The sequence below is a fragment of the Gymnoscopelus braueri genome (assembly GCF_963280865.1).
Source record: "Gymnoscopelus braueri genome assembly, chromosome: 14".
NCBI classification, from domain to species: domain Eukaryota; kingdom Metazoa; phylum Chordata; class Actinopteri; order Myctophiformes; family Myctophidae; genus Gymnoscopelus; species Gymnoscopelus braueri.
The window spans coordinates 8,654,583-8,674,791 of NC_137619.1; the positions used below are offsets into that span (position 1 = coordinate 8,654,583).

General features: G+C 42.2%; 1 protein-coding gene across 6 annotated transcripts in view; it reads left to right on the forward strand.

Moving 5' to 3' along the window:
• Window positions 1-20,209, forward strand: part of ablim1a (actin binding LIM protein 1a) — an 89,248-nt gene that overhangs the window by 22,863 nt on the left and 46,176 nt on the right. For 5 of the 6 annotated variants that reach the window (XM_080448649.1, XM_080448644.1, XM_080448648.1 and 2 more), the window contains exons 1-2: window positions 1,077-1,183; window positions 12,773-12,907. In XM_080448649.1, the coding sequence (XP_080304775.1) occupies window positions 1,162-1,183; window positions 12,773-12,907 (157 nt within the window). In that variant the 5' untranslated portion in view covers window positions 1,077-1,161. Of the gene's footprint in view, window positions 1-1,076; window positions 1,184-12,772; window positions 12,908-20,209 lie in introns of those variants that run through there. The other variant, XM_080448645.1, reaches the window with a different exon arrangement.

Genomic DNA, 20,209 nt, shown 5'->3' on the forward strand with positions numbered 1-20,209 from the left:
TATTGTATATTGCATAGTAGTACATTGTTTTAACATATTTTAATATTTAACTGACACATTAATTAACTGGAACCCAACCAATACCCAGATCAATCTACTGTAATTCCTCATTTCAAGTTCAGTGCAGCGATTCATCTCTGTTTGTGTGTGAAGGCCTGTTTAGCTGATACATGTGTCTATGTCTGCAAATAATACTTGATGAAACGTGTGTGAGTAGGCGTGTGTGTGTGTGTGTGTGTGTGTGTGTGTGTGTGTGCGTGCGTGCGCGTGCGTGTGCGCGCGTGCAGTGGTGTAAAGTAACTAAGTACATTTACTCAAGTACTGTACTTAAGTACAATTTTTAGGTATTTTTACTTTAGTGGAGTATTTCCAATTTTCAGTACTATGCCTTCTACTCCGCTGCATCTCGGATCCAAATATTGTACTCCACTACAATCATTTGAAAACTTTAGTTACTAATTACTTTGTAGATTTTGATTATTATTATTATTACAAAACATACATTAACCACTTCACCCCTATATACATTTTGGCCATTTGAAAATAGCCGATCTACAAGCTCACAATGCGTCGCGATGCGACGCATTGTGAGCTTGTAGATCGGCTATTTTCAAATGATTGTTATGCATTTGAAATGGGACATTCTGCATAATGAGTGTCGATATGGATACTGTAAGAGGCCCCCTCGTAGGGGCTATCATTGGGGTTCTGTATTTTGGTCACATGGCGGCAGCAGCAGCAGCAGCAGCAGCAGCAGCAGCAGCAGCAGCCACCAGGTTACTGCAATGAGGGGAGGAGGTTGACATCAGAGGGGCTGGTATAGGGGGAGGGGAGGAGGTGGAAAGGGGGGGAGGGATGGGGAAAGGGAGGGATGGGGAGGCAGGCAAACAGGGAGGAGACACATACCCCATGCTGTCGTGTTGGTTTCGGGAAGAGAGCTTCTCTGCTACATATCTCTCTCTCTCTCTCTCTGTCTCCCTCTCTACCCCTCTCTCTCCCTCCCTCTCTCTCTCTCTCTCTCTCTCTCTCTCTCTCTCTCTCTCTCCCTCTCTCTCTCTCGCTCATTTTCGGCTCCTGTCTCTGAAAAGGATTTAGTTGCTCTGTGGATACCGGCGAGCTTCACAGAAGAGCCTTTTCTGCTCACATTTTACCTGGATACCAATGGTCATGGTCAAAGAAAAAGGTACAGCTCTGGTCCTGCGTGCGCGTGTGTGTGCGTTTGTGTACGTGTGTGTGTGTGTGTGTGTGTGTGTGTGTGTGCGTGCGTGCGTGCGTGTGTGTGTGTGTGTGTGTGCGCGTTTGTGTACGTGTGTGTGTGTGTGTGTGTGTGTGTGTGTGTGTGTGTGTGTGTGTGTGTGTGTGTGTGTGTGTGTGTGTGTGTGTGTGTGTGTGTGTGTGTGTGTGTGTGTGTGTGTGTGTGTGTGTGTGTGTGTGTGTGTGTGTGACAGTGACTCCGGGATTTGATTTGGTTTGCAGGGCATGTTCACTGTCTGCAGTCCGCACAGCATGTGTGTGTGTGTGCGTGTGCGTGTGCGCGCGCACGTGTGTATGTGTGTGTGTGTGTGTGTTTACTGGCCCGGGAGAATTGGATTTAGTGCAGCAGGATTAATTCTAAGTTTGGTTTGATTCATATTGGATGTTGGAGTGATTAACAATGGAGGTTTTGGAAGTATGATAATACACTATGGTTGTGTATGCATGTACGATAGAGCATGATGCCACAGAGTCTCTGGTAACCACCAGACTCTTGTGGAATGTAAACATTCTCTGTTGTCAGAGATGCAAACATAAAAACAAGACTCCTACCCTGATTCTCAGGCTCTCAAGCATGTCTTGGTGTCTATAGGTTGGGTTGGTACATAAACAGAAAATCCTGAGTGTTAACTTAACTCAGAGAGTGTACACACTCTCTGGGGGTTAGAAATGGATACATTTATGTCATTTTAACGTGAGAAGATGGGGGGGGGGAGTGGAGCACTATTGAAGAGATTCACACAGCGCATGCAGCGCTGCCTTCGATATATACACTCTTTCACTCTCCTCTTTCTCTCTCTCTGTCTCTCTGTCTGCAGCGTTACCATAGCGACCATCTAAAAGGTGTACTCCATTGTTGTCAGCTGTGGCCTCATTCATTGTAAAAAGAAGAAAAACACAATAACTTATATTAGTGGTCCTGCAGTTGTGTGGGCTATGCCATTTGCATGTCAGTGGACATTTATTAAGTGGAATTAACATTCCAATTGTTTACTATGGCATGTGGTCGGGAGCTCAACCATTCCTTTCCAGTATGACTCATAACAAGCAACACAATCTTATCTTGTTCTTGTTCTTTGAAATAATTTCATAAGTTGTAATTAAGTCATCAATTCAGCCACATGTTCTACACACTAATCCTAATGCTGTCTCAAATTAGTGCTATATCACCACTGATTGCTTTATGCGCTGTGCTTAGTTTGAACTCATGAAGAAGTACATTTTAAATAAAAAACGTGTATCAGGCCATATCTAACCAAATGTTAGATACTGAGTGTTAATGTGTAAACATTCAACTTGCCATGTTTCTGATTTCTCTGATGTTCGTGTGTTTATCTTAAACATACCGGTGGCTCATGACATGGCTGACTCCATGAGCGTTCTGTTGACGTTGCATGTTTCTTGCTCTGGCCGCAAATAAAAATGCCTTAGACATCAAACCCTGTGTCTGCAGAACACCCATAATCTCTTGTGGCTGCAAACTCATATTACCGGTACTGTAGTGTAGTGAAACCAATAGAAATCCTTTCATGCGATTCCTTAGCTGTTGACTCTCTTGGCCCCACAGCTAGCCCACAAGTTTGATTGATTGATTGAATACTTTATTAGTCAGAAATGTAAACAGCACGTGGTACAGTGAGACATTAAAGCAATAAAAGGATAACACAAAAATGTCAGGGGACTTGTTTCCATTGTGGTCCTATGTATTCAATTCAATTCATCAACAGCATACAAAATCGTTTTAGGATCGTACTGTAGGATTATTTTTTAGTTCAGTATTCAGTTGCTGTTGTAAGACTACTAAAATGTCTAAATGTGGAAAGATTCAGTGGAAATTGAAACTTCTGTCTTCCACCGTGCCCACTGGCTCTTGGGTTTGTCTTGTGTTTCAACCACTGGTGTCCCTATTTTGGCATGGCATTATATTGTCAGAAACGTTCAAACAATGAAGCAATTGTTTGATAATGCATCGCATTGTGACGCGCTGTGAGCTTGTAGATCAGCTATTTTAGCTATTCGTCCCTATGTGTTGTATTTTTATGCCTTTCTATGTGAACCAACTCTCCCTTTCTAGAGAAACGTGCCTATATCTCGAACCTGAGAACGAATACGTCACCGTTTGTAGTGTACTCCAGGGACTCTACCATGTGACCCGTCCGGTACCAGCTGGGGGTTATATAGCCCTATGGCATGGTACATAAACTCAGCTGGACAAAATGATGAATCATAATCTAAGGGTGCAGCGTTCAGCATTTTTGGTCGGCCCATTTTCCAAAGCTAAGAATACACTTGAAATGCTTTGCAAATTTATAGAGGGGCTGTATGCCTGTAATGTGATGCACCTGAAACAGTCTAGTCTGTTCACCTTGATCCACTTCTAACGCAATTTAACCACCATCACAGGTACGGAAATAGCAGGAATAATAAATCTTACTGCTACATTATTCATACTCATCTCTCTTTCTCTCTCTTTCTCTCTCTTTCTCTCTCTCTCTCTCCCTCTCTGTATCGCTCTATTTCTCTTACCCTCTCTCTTTCTCTCTGTCTGTGAGAGTGAGTCCCTGCTAACTAAAATAGCAGATCTATAAGCACACAACGCCTCACGCTGCGAGGCGTTGTGAGCTTGTAGATCGGCTATTTTCTCTCTATCTATCACTTTCTCTATGTGTCGCTCTCTCTCTCTCTCTCTCTCTCTCGTGCTCTCTCTCTCTTACCCTGTCTCTTTCTCTCTGTCTGTGAGAGTGAGTCCCTGCTAACTCTCTCTCTCTCACTGTGTCTAGCTTGCTGCACAGTGTCTGTGTTTATTGCAGTACCACTGCTGACTCTGGGTCTGCAAAGTCAGATAATCATCATCATCATCATCACGTGTGCAACATCTCAGCCTCGTGCCAGGCAGGGAAACGCAAACCTTATCCTCCCAGCATCCCCGGCTCTCTCTCTTCTGGACTCATTTCTGTTGTTTATATCGCCGGCGGGCCCGTAGGAAAGGTATACTACAGTGTCATGATGATGGTGTGCCTCTGCCCGCCTACCATGATTTCACAGTGTGCTGCAGACATCTGCAGTGGTGGTAGACGGGCTCATCTCTGAAGCACGCCCGTCTCTCTCTCTCTCTGTCTCTGTACAAACCCTGAAGATGAACCAACGCTTCAGACTTCGACGCACGCACGCCGTCTCATATATAGACACTGTTTGTTTGTACAGCTGCCACAGACACAGGACCAGAATATACAGATGAGATAAAATGGTCAGCTTGGAAAGGGGGGGAGGGGTTGGGTGGGGGGATGGGCTTCTATATACACACAGACTAAAAACAACACCCGCCACATGTGAATCCCACACAGTAAAATCCTGAGTGTTTTCAATTCAGTCTGAACCCTGTCCAGCGTCCATTTGGTTCCATTTGTACACTCTCAGAGAGTTAAAGGAGTAGTTCACCCAAACAAATTTCTTGCTTTCTATCAATTACACACCCCATGAAGCATTGATTTCGTGGAGATTTTTTTGTTTTTGTCGCATTCCTGAGACAATAATTTGATTACCGGCGGAAAGATGCTAATGTATCCGGTAGGAGACACAAAGGAGACTCTTTGTGTCTCTTACCGGAAATACACCCGCTCATCAAATTATTGGCTTAGGATTGCGAAAAAAAACAACTAAAAACGATGAATTCAAGGCTTCATGGGGTGTGTAATAGACAGAAAATAAGGATTTTTTTGAGTGAACTACTCCTTTAAATGAATACTCAGCATTTTATAGTACAGTGGCGTGAAAGCAGTGCAGTATTCATGCAGGCGTGTTCATGTTCCGTGTCAGTCAACTTACATCCTCTCTCTCTCTCTCTCTCTCTCTCCCTTTCTCTTTCTCTCTCTCTGGCGTGTGAATGTGTGCTCTCTCTCTGGTTGATTGTGTCACAGGAAATATGACACAGGGCTTTGGGGGCGCCAGTGGTCCAAGTGTGTATTGGGGTGTCATTCAGAGGCAGAGAGCCATGGCTTTCATTGGCTTCACTTTATACAAACACAGTGGCCTCAGCGGTTCATGAAGCCACACATTGTCTCCTGCCAGCTGAGTGGCTAATCTGCCCCCCCCACCCCCCCCCCCCCACCACCCCGCCCCCCAATTCACAGGGGTTGTGTTATCATCATGTATTACCTGAGCTCGATGGGGGAAGCTCCAGTACGTGACGTTCAAGCCATTTAGACCACTAGATCATTATTCCCAGCCGAGCTGGTGGTGGAAAGTAACTAAGTACATTTACTTAAGGTATTTGTACTTTACTTGAGTATTTCCCAATTTCCAGTACTTTCACTTCTACTCCACCACATCTCAGAGGCAAATATTGTACACTTACTCCATTACATTTATTTGAAAACTTTAGTTACTAGTTACTTTGTAGATTTTGATTATTATTACGAAACATGTACATTAACCACTTCAGCCTCATATATACATTTCGACCATTTGAAAATAGCCGATCTACAAGCTCACAATGCGTCGCATCTTGTAGATCTGCTATTTTCAAATGATTTTCATCCATTTGAAATGGGACATTCTGCATAATGGGTGTCGATATCGATACTGTAAGAGGCCGTGTACGTACACAATGTATCATACGTACATTTTGATGCCAATACTTTTGTATCTTTAACTCAAGTACATTTTGAATTCCGGACTTTTACGTGTAACAGAGCATTTTTATATTGCAGCATTGATACTTTTCCTTAAGTAGAAAATGTGAGTACTTTTTCCACCACTGATTCACAGTCAGGGTCCCCAAAGGAATAGATAAGCCCCCCCCCCCCCCCCTCTCCCTCATACAGGGTTTTTGGGGGCCTGGAGGAGGCAGATAGGGTTCCCTCCCATCCCTGCCGTACACAATTTGTGGCCCGTGTTTGAAGTGCTTTGTCTGGGACGCTGGTGCTGCTGGGGCAGGGGCAGAGGGGCGTGGCGGGGCGGGGGCATCTGAATAGGGCCATAAATATTCAGGAGGGGGAGGAGGGTTAAGGGCTTCTTGTTATGTCTTTGTGATGGAGAGCCCCACGCGCCCTCCTCTAAGCATCACACACACACACACACACACACACACACACACACACACACACACACACACACACACACACACACACACACACAGGCTCATCATTGGGCATATTTAGTATGAATAAAGTTCCTTTGATATTCATTGTGGCCCCAGACCCCCCTCAGCATCCCCCCATCCCAGGGGAGCTAGATTGGGTGGTTTCGATATATAGAGCTCAGACGTGTGTGTGTGTGTGTGTGTGTGTGTGTGTGTGTGTGTGTGTGTGTGTGTGTGTGTGTGTGTGTGTGTGTGTGTGTGTGTGTGTGTGTGTGTGTGTGTGTGTGTGTGTGTGTGTGTGTGTGTGTGTGTGTGTGTGTGTGTGTGTGTGTGTGTGTGTTTATATTACTATACTTGTGAGGTCCAAACGTTCTCACAAGTATAGTAGAATTTGAGGAATAGACGTTGTGAGGACCATTTTCCTGGTCCTCGCAAGAAAAATTGTTGTTTTATGGTTTTTAGAGATACGTTTACAATTAGAAAAAGATTCAGGTTGGGGTTAGGATTAGGATTAGACATTTAGAGGTTAGGTTTAGGGGTCAGGGTTGTAGATTTTTCCCATTTTATTCTTAGTTGTGCGGCGATGGCACACGCCGTAAAATAGCCGAACTACAAGAGCGACACGTTGTGAGCTTGTAGATCTGCTATTTTTCGGCTTTAGACTTGCGGTTAAAAATGCCCCAAAGAAATCATAAATCAATCATAAAATCGGCTTCCTAAAATGTTGATGTCCTCACAAGTATGGTAATACAAACGTGTGTGTGTGTGTGTGTGTGTGTGCGTGTGTGCGTGCGTGCGTGTGCGTGTGGCTGGAGGGCAGGTGGCTGGGACACATCTGGGGCCCCAGGCGGTGGTGGGGGGAGTTAGCGACTGCTACCGCTAAGTGTATCTTATCAGTATAGATAGACCTCTCAGACATGAACACAGTCACACACACATATTTCACAGGGGGCCCGTGCTGGAAAACATCCATCTCTACGGTAACAAACACAGTGGGCGAGTGAATATTTTATAAGAGCATTCCAATGTCTCATTCATTCCCAGTTCATTTTCCAATCCGTCGCTATGTCTGTGCATTCCTGAGGGTTTGAGATAGGAAATGAACCCATCAAACCCATAAGAGCAATGCTTCCTCAGCAATTCCCCCCCCCCCCCCCCCCAACTATCTATCGATAGCACGTTCTATTGTTTTATGATAACAAGGCTGGAGGGAGCACGTGTAACGGAGAAATGTGTCCTCGGGGGATTCAGACTGGCCTCCTTCAGTTCCTCCCTTGGGTGTCGTCCACAGCCTTTATTATTGCTAACGCAGCGAGGTTTCCCTTTAAATTGGAGGTGGTTGGGATATACGGTAGAGACCCCCGGCCCCCCCTCTCCCCTGCATCAGCTTCTGGGATGCTCTGCTGGTTATTGTTCCCTCAGCACCGTGATTATATATACAGTATATATACTGTACTGTACGTAGGTATACCTACTGACACTGTGTGTGTGCGTGTGCGTGTGCGTGTGCGTGTGTGTGTGCGTGTGTGTGTGCGTGTGTATGTGCGTGTGTATGTGCGTGTGTACTTTTACTCCACCACAATTATTTGAAAACTTTAGTTACTAGTTACTTTGCAGATTTGTATTATTATTACAAAACATACATTAACCACTTCAGCCCTTTTTGACATTTCAGCCATTTGAAAATAGCAGATCTACAAGCTCACAATGTGTCGCGATGTGATGCATTGTGAGCTTGTAGATCTGCTATTTTCAAATACTTGAAAACTTGTGAAATGGGACATTATGCATAATGAGTAGCCTACTTTCTACCGTTGGTTCAAGTACATTTTTATACCAATACTTTTGTGTGTGTGTGTGTGTGTGTGTGTGTGTGTGTGTGTGTGTGTGTGTGTGTGTGTGTGTGTGTGTGTGTGTGTGTGTGTGTGTGTGTGTGTGTGTGTGTGTGTGTGTGTGTGTGTGTGTGTGTGTGTGTGTGTGTGCGTATGCGTGTGTGCGTGTGTGAGTACATGCACGCTTATGCTATACTTTCATGTCAGTAGTGGGATGTTCTGGTGATGGCGCCCGAACAGATCGCTCAGTCAGCACAACTATCACATCCAACACTGAACGAGAAACCCCCAGAGCTCAGAGAGAAGCCATACCGCTGTACATTTCACAGCATCCTGCACTCTGCTGAGAGATATGCTTTGTGTGTACCGCATGCTTACTTATTCATAATGTGGTTATATAATATATGTATACATTCTAAAATATCTTATTCCATTTTGTCCCCAGCGAGATGGGAGTCCTGCAATCACGTAGTTAAGAAATTGTTTCGTGTTTAATGTATTGTGTTTAATTTATGCATATGTAGACATAAATTAATGATCTGAAAGAATTACTTAAATGTCATTCTTTTTTTTTTATGAGAGAGAGGGAAATCCAATGTGTCAACGGTGCAGAGCACTTTTCTGTACAGTAGGGTACACTGATGCTGGCTGACTGTCTGCGTACACCACTGCTGCCAAAATGTCTTGCTATAAAAGCCTGCAGGGCAAAAAAATATAGTTAATGACAGCTTATGAGGTCTCATATTGACTGCCAGAGTTAAACATCATCTATAGCTGCCCTTACCAGTCACATTATTTCCGGGTCTACTGTTCTCCAGAAGTCATAGGATCACTCATAGGTTGGCGAACATCACCCTCTAGCGTAAACCATTGTAAACACACAACAACAAAAAAACACTTGTCAATTCGTCAATGGCAGGCTGAGCCTCAGGCCATGAGTCAATGAGTCAATGAGTTAAGATACTTGTTCAAACCAAGCAATGTTTAAAGCTTTCTGCAGACTGTAGTTTGTATCTAGATCTAGATCATGTAATCCAGTGGTTCTCAAACTTTTACATCTCAAGGACCCCTAGATTAATGTGTATTTGGTCGCGGACCACCATCTGAAAAGATTTTGTGCCAATACAAGATGTGTGGTGTGAATATTTTCAAAAATACCCACTTTGAGAACCAATGATGTAATCGACCATATTCACATGGCGGCCATTTTGCTCTTATGTCATACTCGGGTTTAGCAAACAGCAAATGGCATTCAATAGCATAGCTATTTAGTAGCTATGCTAGTGCTGAGGTACCAATAGCATGTGCACAAAATTGTACATTCATCCTCTTAGATTTGTATCTACCTAATCTTTTTGCTTTGCCTTTGAATCAACGCCCTCCCGGACAGGAAGTTTGCTTGTTCTCCCTAGATGTCATGTTTTTGTTTGTTGCTATTTTTGTTTTGTTTTCGTAAACATACTTGACAGTCTCCTCTGTCATTCTTTTTTTTTTTTGAAAACAACTAATTACAACCATGCAAACGATATTCTCTGGTGGAAATGCTAGCCAGGTGACCTCTGTGTATCCACAGTCACGCTATGTCACACACAGAGAGAGAGCTGCTGCATGGGCCTCAGTTCACTGTCAGCCGGGGATGAATCCTTTATCCTGCTGAGTGTAATTACAGTGAGACACAGTGAGAGAGAGAGAGAGAGAGAGAGACCCCCAGCCCCCTACATACACCCATCGCTCCTATTCTTGCAAAATCTAGATTGTCCATTTAACTCAATTTAATTTGGTTTTGTATTGCTGGCATCACGTCGCCCTTTCACCACTGGTGTTTTGGCACCATGACATCATGGCTCTGTGATCCTTTCAGGACATATGAATGTGCAGCCGAGTCATAGCCAAGGACTATAGAAATGGTACCCAATGCATCACTGCATGGCACTCTGCATCAAGGGTTGTATTGGGGGTAAGCATCATAATATCCTTCATGCATATCGCCTCTAAAAACCTTGTTTTTTCATGAATGAAACAATAATTTATAATTTGTTGTATGATGACAGTGTCAAACAAAAGTAGCTAAAATAGCAGATGAAGTTCACATGATATGGTTCATTGTGAACTTGCAGATCTGCTACTTTTGAAACATTTTGAATTATAATGACATGCCCAAAATAGGGACAGCAGATTGAATGTGGTTTAAGTATGTCTGTGTATTTAACCAATGAAAAGTATCAACAATGGCTTGCGACTACACTGGATCCATTGAACCACATGGTTCTTATATACATTTCCTGAGAAGTAGCGGTTTTAGACATACAAGGTTTCCACTCGACAGCAACACAGGGAAATCCCTCTCAACCGCAGCAGTTAGAACACAGTAAAATGTACTCTTGAGAGAGAGTGGCCCTTACAGTTAATATGGACTTAAATGAACACAACAGAATTTACTGTGTGCAAGATGAGCCGAGTCATCAATAATCCAGAGTAATGTGTCATTCTTTTTTTGATCATCGATTGGTCACAGTGCTATTTCTGTGTCTTCAGTCAGTAATGTCTCTTTTTTTAGGCCCTGCTGTCTAATGATCCACATGCAGTGGAGACAGAGCAAGACTCCTTTTGATGTGTGTGTGTGGGGGGGGGGGGTGAGAGGGTGAGACAGGGAAAGCGAACATGTGATGCTAGGTAATACTCTTGAATGTGAAATAATCTGCTGGTTTCAGACTTGCTGAGAAGCTGTGTGCAGTGCAGCACTGCAGAGCGTGTTCAGTACAGTGCTGTTGTAGATTGCTGACTGACTGTCTGTGTACACCGCTGCCTTCCAAACCTCTTGCTATAAAAGGCCACACAAGCTGCTCTGTCACCTGCAGGTCAAACATCATTTTATCTATCACACAAGTTAACGACAGCTTCAGAAGTCTCTTATCATTTAAGATGCTTCTTCAAACCAGGCAATATGTTAAAGCTATCTGCAGATACTAGCATGCTTCAAAAGTAGACCATGTCATCGGAATCAAACGTATGCATATGGTAGCCATTTTGCTCTTATGTCTACGGTGACCAGGCGTCCCGGTTTGTCCTGGACTGTCCCAGTTTCAAGCTGGGTGTCCTCCTGAGTCACCACAAATATCTCTAAAACACTATGTCCCTGTTTGCAACATTCTCTAGTCCACTACATTGTCCCGGTCACCACAATTAAATTAATAATACACATTTTTAGCACTTACATTCAGACATTCATCATGCCCTGGTGAGTGCAGTCAACTACTAGGTGTGCTTACAGCCAAAACAAGACCATTCTGATGAAAAGGCCCATGGTGTGTGCATACCTTTCATCAATGTGAATTCATGAAAGTTTATGCACATGCATGAATGTATCAAGTGCATGCACATGCATGAACCTGAACATGTATTTAAGGCTACCTGTGTGGATGTTTGGAAATATGGTCACCCTATATTTACGGTATGCCATCCCCCACATGTGCCACCTGTTGACATAATACAGTGAGATAACACGACTAAAGCGTTTAGCCTCTTTAAAGGTTCTATGAAATTCATTTTCACATTTTTTTTAAAAATGTTTTTTTGGGGGGTTTTATGACCTCAATTACACCCCAAATTTTTTTTTTGAACATTCAGTGGATTTTCTGTGGTCTGGGGTTTTCTGAATAATTAGGCTGAAAAGTAATCTGAGCTTGGCCCTTCGGCAGTGAAGTCACAGCCCATTAATCCCGCCCACTCTCCTCCTAGCCCCTCCCCTCCCCTATCCTTTCCTTTGGGGGGGGGGGCGGAGCAGAGGCGATGATTGACGGGCAAAATCCCTCAACAGCGACACCCGTAGGCAAAGATAGATTTTTTCATTGCAGTTGAAAAGGCTTTAGAAATGTGAGAGAAAAACACCTGCCATGGATCAATGGAGTGGAATTTTTTGTTAAAACTTTTTATACACGTTTGAAGGACCATGACAAAGACTTTTAATGTGTGGTAAAACTGAACGTCATGAAACCTTTAAACGATAGAGTTAAAAAATAATAGAGAGGGCACCGGATATCCCCTCCCATCCACTTGCATTGAATTGCTCACCCATCGCATGGGGCGAAATCACCCCTTCTTCCGGGTTGTGAAATGTGATGGGCGAGGCCTATTTGGGGCTTCTGCTGTTCTTCTGTTTTGCGTCACATCTGTGACCCGTGCGCAAGCTCGTGAGTCCAGCCCATTGGTCGAAACCGTTTTCGCTCGTTCGTGTACAGTGGCCCCAGCTGCAGTACCTATGAATGGCCAGCATGTCCAATGCGCTTCAATGCAACCACTGGGTTCTGGGGGCTTGCTCTAAACCCTTTACTTTGTTGACCGGAGTCCCCCAGGGCTCTATATTAGGCCCCCAAATGCCTTCCCTCTACATCAAATATCTTCAGTGAAAATAGCCAATCTGCCAACTTACAACGTACAGTCGCTTCGTGTGCTTGTAGATCGTCTATTTTCACAGAATATTCACCCCCAGAATAGGATGCTAGCTAGGGTTCATGTGGTTAAACTGCAAATACACACCTCCTGCCTAATGATCACCTGCGTTAAACCTCAGATATGTGATTTAGCTTTGTTTCTCTTCTGTTTTCAGTGGCACATGCACAGGATACACACCACTCTACAGAGAAGCCCCTGATTCAGTGCTACAAGTGTGGGGAGCCATGTAAGGGGGAGGTTCTGCGTGTGCAGAACAAGCACTTCCACCTTAAGTGCTTCACCTGTAAAGGTACGTATGAGGTCCTCAACCCGTTAAGACCGGGAACACATACTGAGTCATTTTAAGATTTCTTTCGCTATTCAAAAATAGCTTGTAGATCTACTATTTTTTTTATTGTGAAAATGTGTGTAAATCTATATATATATTTTTTTCAAATCTAACATTTGTTACTGAAATCTTTCCTTCTGGGGGATTCTACAAATGTCAGTTTATTGAAAAAACATATGTTGCTATAATATCAGTGGTTTTCAAACTGTTTCATGTCAAGGACCCCCAAAATGATATGTATTTGGCCACGGACCCCCATCTCAAAATATGTTGTTCCAGGGACCCCCCAGAAGCAAAAATTTTAGTTAGAAATGTTCGGTTTAAAAAAAAAATCTATATATATTCAAAGATTTGCACAAATGTTCATGATTTTTCAAAAATAGCAGATCTACAAGCTCATAGTGCGGCACTCTGTGCCGCGCTATGAACTTGTATATCTTCTATTTTTTAATAGCCAAAGAAATCTTGAAATGACACAGATGCGTTGCCGATGTTTAAAAGTTCTAGAATGGAGATCGATCAGGCAAAAGAAAAAAATCATGGGTGTTGAATGCTTTTCATGGGTGCTGACTGGTACTGCTTAGTACATAAAACCACATCATTACATAGTAAAATCCAAAGTTTGTTTGTGCTGTGTTGTGCGTCATCCTCCTCTCAGGCTTTCCTGTCTTGTGTGTAGACGGACAGGACAGTGTGTATAGGCTCTACACTGATGATGTATTGAGCACAATAATGGGCCACAATGGAAACAAGCAATTCTAAAATATATGATAAAGTAGGATATATGCTTTTTGGGCTTCTACACTGGTTCTACAGAGTGAAGACTGCCCTCGCTACCTTTCCAGCCCAATAGCATTCGTTTCCGCTTGCATTTCGGGACCGGAAATTCCAAGATGGTGGATTTGAATTTGCCAAAAAAATCGCTTCAAAATGGCTTTGTAGAAACCAATGGGTCATGTGACAGCTCGCTTCGTCCATATTTTTTTTACAGTCAATACAGTACAATGATTTGTACTGTACAATGATTTGTACTGTATTTAAGTTCATTAAGTTAATATAAGTATTACTAATACTAATATTACTTTCTCTGCATTAGAACATTTACTGATTTTAGATACACAATGTGGCCCCCTGGAGTGAGTGTGGACATTTAGTGGCCCTCTCCATCATCAAAGTTCCCCACCCCTTATCGAAAAACGTTGTAATGATAACAGAGCTACAAAAGGTGTCACCGAAAAAGACTACTAAATGAATGTTACACAGTATGACATTAAATAAAGGTCTGGGGACCCCTCTGCGGTCTTAGAGGGTGTTCCAGGGGGTCCCCAGCAAAAATGAGGAACATAAATAATAGCCGATCTACAAGTTCACAACCCGCCACATCACGATGTGTTGTGAGCTTCTAGATCAGCTATTTAAAAAAAATGTTACTTTCAAATGGGGGTCCGTGGCCACATACATGTTTTTGAACCACTGAAATAACGCATAGAGAAAAAAATAACATGTAAATCCACCACTCCAATGATGAAGATACACATTGTGATGCAGAACAGATTTGGAAGCATGTGACAAGCTACCAACCAGTCTGTGAGGGACACAGTGTGGCCTTTGCCATTCCCATTCCTCTCTCTATGTGATCAACTAGGGATGAGTGCTGGATTTATCCAATTAGTATGGCATCCAGACTGCAATGGAGGCATTTCACCATGCAGACAAAACTATTTGACAGTACAAATCCTTCTGTCTTTTGTTTGTCTATGTTTCCTTGCATTCTGGCATGATGAGACCTCAGCCGCCCACCAACAGCCGAGCAGGCTGACTCTTGTAGGCTGAACTCGTTTGGCTGAGGTCCTTACAGTTAATCTGTGACTGGACTGTTATATAGATGGCTAAAGTTGCCAAGGGTCTAGAATAACATAAGCACATGCAGAGATTAGAACCTAATTATCTCCCGGGCGAGTGGATGGACATGCCATTGCATCCTTTGTGATTGATCATAAAGATATGCTGTGCCTGCCTGCGCAAGAACTCGTTCTGAAGAACTTGTTCTGCTGTATATTGTTATCACTCAGTTCTCCAACTTGTAGCGGCAAATAATAATTGCCATAGCTGATCAAATCAAATCAAATCAAATCAAACTTTATTTATAAAGCACATTTACAACAATCGAAACTGAACCAAAGTGCTGTACATGGAGAGACAGAAAAACATCAAACAGGAAAGTATGTGAGTGAGACAACAACAAAGTCATACATCACATACAACAAGAGATCAAGACATGAACTCAAATGTGATTAAAAGCTAAAGAATAAAAGTGTGTTTTAAGAAGGGATTTAAAAGCCTCAATAGAATTGGCACTTCTAATATAGAAGGGCAAGCTGTTCCAGAGCCTGGGAGGTGACCACATTGGCCACAATGCTTACATTCGCAAGGAGAATGTGAGTGATAAAATTGACATCATGTCTCCATGTTAAAGGGATAGTTCACCCAAACCCTTTTTTTCCCCTATCAATTAGTCACCCCATGGAGACTTGAATACATGGATATTTTTTAGTTTTTGTCGCATTCCTAAGCCAATAATTTGATGACCAGTGGACCGGTAGGCAGCTGTTCCGGTAGGAGACACAAAGGAGACTCTTTGTGTCTCCTACCGGAACCGCTGCCGGTCATCAAATTATTGACTTAGGAAAGTGATCAAATAAATATCAATGCATTCAAGTCTCCATGGGGTGACTAATCGATAGAAAAAAAATGCATTTTGGGGATGAACTATCCTTTTAAGTCTACGGGTATCTATGGGGTGATAGATTACGCGCGACGCAAGATGGATTGGTTGGAATCGATGTTGGTAGGGAATCACACCAACCAATGACAGGACATCGGCCTTGCAATGTCAACGTCACAACCAACCAATGACAGGCGACAGATCAGCCCCCCCAACGATGGGTAAATAAACCCTGTTTAATGTTAGGCAAAAATCTGGCAAACATAGGGACACATTCAGCTCCGCAGGTAGGCTGGCTACTGCAGTGTTTACCGCCATAATAACTCACAATACAATACAATGCAAACGGCATGTGTTGATTGAACCCCTTATTGGACAGCCTCGTTGTCTGACAGATGCGTCATAAGTAGCCTAATGAAGAATGAAACCTTTAAAAACATTACCAGACTGTCTTTACCACCTCAAGTGAACTTATCCCCGACCAGATTCTCATTTAGATCTTAGTTGGAAAAAGCCCATCACTTGTTGCCAGTGCTGTTGACTGCATTAGTTTGTGTTAGAGCTGTCCCGATCACGTCATTTTTAATGTGATATTTATTATATATTTTGTTTGCAGCTTCTCTTTGAGGTCTGAGTGAGTCTGAACTCATTCTCTCATACTCATACTTCTCTCACACTGCTGCTCATTCCTCCTACCTGCATCACATGCCCCTCCATCTGAAAAGTCCTTAATGCAGCAAGCAGCGTCCAAAAAAAAAACACGCAACATGTTGTGAGCCTGTGCGAAACCGCTGGATTAATACATGTGCTTAAAGACGGGGTGCCGTGATTTTCAGTGATCCCCCCCCACCTAAAACATAATCATCAGGTATTATGGTTATACTAGGAGGAAGATTTTTTACAAAAAAATTATGTTTTTATGTGGACACGTCTCTAGTTCATTAAGTATACCTGGTTCTCACCTTAGCACCTCCTCCACCACCTTAGCACCACCCACCTGTCCTAGTCCCTCCTCCTCCTCATGCCCACACCTGTTGTGTTATGATAATGAGGGGGAGGGTATATTTTTTACTTTTTTTTTGTCACTAAAGGCGGCTTTCCATATACATGGACTTACCTAGCCCCACCCCACACCGCCCACCACAGCAACGGTTTCCACTACAATGAAGTGGGTAGAGTGGTGTGTAAGTGGTACTAAACTGGTGCCTAAAAAGTACCCAGTCTTGGGTAGGTCTGAGCTGGGCTAAGCGGGGCTAAAGCTGTGACGTATAACGCTGCTGCTACTGATTGGTCGGCTCACAGCTGTGTCTGTCCACTCAGGTCTCTGCAAAATGTAAACACTACGGTAGCATTGTTGCCATGTCCACTTATTATAAGCGACATTGGGCTTATTTTTCTGTAAAGTTGCTTGTAAATATTGGTAGTACTTTTACTCCACTACAATTATCTGAAAACGTATTAGTTACTAGTTACTAGTTACTTTTCAGATATAAATGATTACATTATAAAACATACATTAACCACTTAAGCCCTATTTTATACCTAGGCTATTTGAAAATAGCCGATCTACAAGCTCACAACTCATAAGTAAAACATTTGAGTACTTTTTCCACCACTGCTTGTTTCTAAAATGTAGTTGATTATTTGGGGCTTGTTTCCATATGTTGTTGAAACCAGTGGTTCTTAAACATTTTCATGTCAAGGTCCCCCAAATTAATATGTATTTGTCAACATTATATATGTATATATTTTTTTTAAATAGCAGATGCACACACTCACAATGCGTCGCATCGCTACGCGTTGTGAGTTTGTAGATCTGCTATTTTCAAATAGCCGTAGATAGTCGCTTCTTTTGGGATTGTTTTAATAGACCTGATTGCTTATTTTTTTCTGCTAAACCTGGCAACAATGAATGTGCCACGATACACGCTAATGTTTTTTATATAAGTGATGGCAACGTGTTTAGACACCACACAGGACTTCCCAACAATAGCGAAGATTAAAGTCAGGGTGAACATGGCCAAATAATAACTTAAGAGCCAAACTAGCTCTGAGGAAGCACGCTAGCATTTAGGCTAACCCTGTAGCCTGAGGCTAAGTTGGTGTGTTAAAGAAAGGGGCGTTGATTTCCTTCGGGAGGGGAGGGGAGGGGAGGGTGGGGATTTTGCGAGTGGGGACTTTTGTGCAATGGAAAAGCAAGACATTTTGAAGCGGTGCGGTTCTGGACTGTACTGGACAGTGTCGTGCTTAAGCTGTGATGGAAAAGCGGCTTTAAGGGCTGTTTCTCTATTGACCCTCAAGGTTTCAGCCTCCAGGTAGAAACTCAAAATAGTCAGAGAAGACATAAAACACTATACCCACCAGGGGGCTTAATGAAGTTCTATCAACCTCATAGACACATGAAACAAGAAAAGTGCAAAACCATGGCACCACCTCTTTAAAGATTTAATGACATTCACTTTTACACCACATTCAAAGTCTTTGTCCTGGTCCTTCAAAAGTGTACAAAAAGTTTTAAGTGAAATTCCATTCCAGTGATCCATGGCAGGTGTTTTTCTCTTACATTTCTAAAGCCTTTTCAACTGCAATGAAAAAAGAAATCTTTGCCTGCGGGTGTCGCTGGTGAGGGATTTTGCCTGTCAATCATCGCCTCTGCTCCGCCCCCCCCCAAAGGAAAGGATAGGGGAGGGGAGGGGCGAGGAGGAGAGTGGGCGGGATTAATCGACTGTGACCTCACTGTCGAAGGGCCAAGCTCAGATTACTTTTCAGCCTAATTATTCAGAAAACCCCAGACCACAGAAAATCCACTGAATGTTCTAAGTTCAGGTTTTTTGGGTGTAATTGAGGTCATAAAACCCCAAATAAAACATTGAAAATAAAAAAAGTGAAAATGAATGTCATGATACCTTTAACTAGAAAAGTGTGATCCTCGGAGTACAGGTCTGGGCTGGGTTGCCCACCCAGGGCCTGCACGTTTTGGTCATAGCCACTTTGAATGGGATCTGAAAAATCGGTAGCACTTTAAACAAACATCCTATTAACAAACATGAATTAACCGTTAATAAGATACTTATGCGTCCTTACTTATAAGTAAGTAAGGTTATTAACCTAATTATTTGTCAATAAAAGCGATGTTATTTAATAAGCATTAATTAACAGTTGATAAGGCACTTATAAGATGTGTATTAACATTATTATTCGTTAATAAGGCAATGTAAGTGTTAATAATGGCATTGTAAAACACATTTTTGTTATATTATAAAGCTATAATAAGCATTTAATTAGTAGTTAATAAGGCACTTATGAAGTTCTTATAAGCTGCTTATCAACCTTATTATGTTATTAATGCTATGCAAGTCATATAAGTGTTAATAATGGCATTGCTAATATTTTGTTAGATTATAAGACATTTGTAAGCGGTTATAAGACAATTGTTAACAGTTTCTAGACTGCTTAAAGGAGGAGTTCACCCAAAAAATGATTTATTTTCTATCAATTGCACACCCTATGAAGCCTTGAATCCATGGATTCTTTTTAGTTTTTGTGGCATTCCTAAGCTAATAATTTGATTCCCGTCTCCTACCGGCTAATGTATCCGGTAGGAGACACAAAGTAGATTATTTGTGTCTCCTACCGGAAATACACTCATCAAATTATTGTCTTAGGAATGCCACAAAAACAAAAGTAAATCCATGAAATCAAGGCTTCATGGGGTGTGTAATTGATAGAAAATACGTAATTTTTTGGGTGAACTCCTCCTTTAAGGGATATTTCACTTTCAAACACTTTTGGGGGGTTTTAATGGCTGCTCTGGCTTTTGTGTGCACCCAGGCAGTTTTTAAGTTTCTTGGTTCAGTGTTTTGATATTTGATATTCATTTTATCTTACTTCCTTTATAAACCCATTGTGACTTCAAACTCCATTTTAACCATATTAGATTCATTGAAAACATCCTTGGTTCTGGTGACTGATATTGTCCTTCTAATCTAATGCATGAGAGGGCCGTGTTTTTCATTTTTCATTTTCAAAACAAATATATAATATGAATTTAAAAAGTACGCCCTAATATCAGTCACCAGAACCGGGGATATGTATTAAAATGGAGTTACAATGTGTTTATATGGGGACGTGTCTGGTAAAATGAATATCTAAATATTGAATCAAGCAATAATACTCTGATTGCAAAGTTTCACGGCAATCGGACGCTGCGTTCATGATTTGAGGCAGTTTGTTCAGAACGAGCCACTCATGCAAACTTTAGATGCCAATCTTAGCCAATCAGGATGGAAAATGAAAAATCGGACAGATCCATCTCGATCACATGACTATGGAGATAATGTGTACCGAGTTGTGTGATGTTTGGACAAAATCTGTAGGAGTAATATCAAAAAAAGAGTTTTGCAATTCTTCCACAATAGCCAAAACATCAAATTACATGGCTGGCCAATGCTACCAGAGATTGAAAAGTGGTCTTGTCCATAATTTATCATCGTGTAAAAAAATCGACAGAATTCAAATAGTTATGCCGGCTTTCTCAT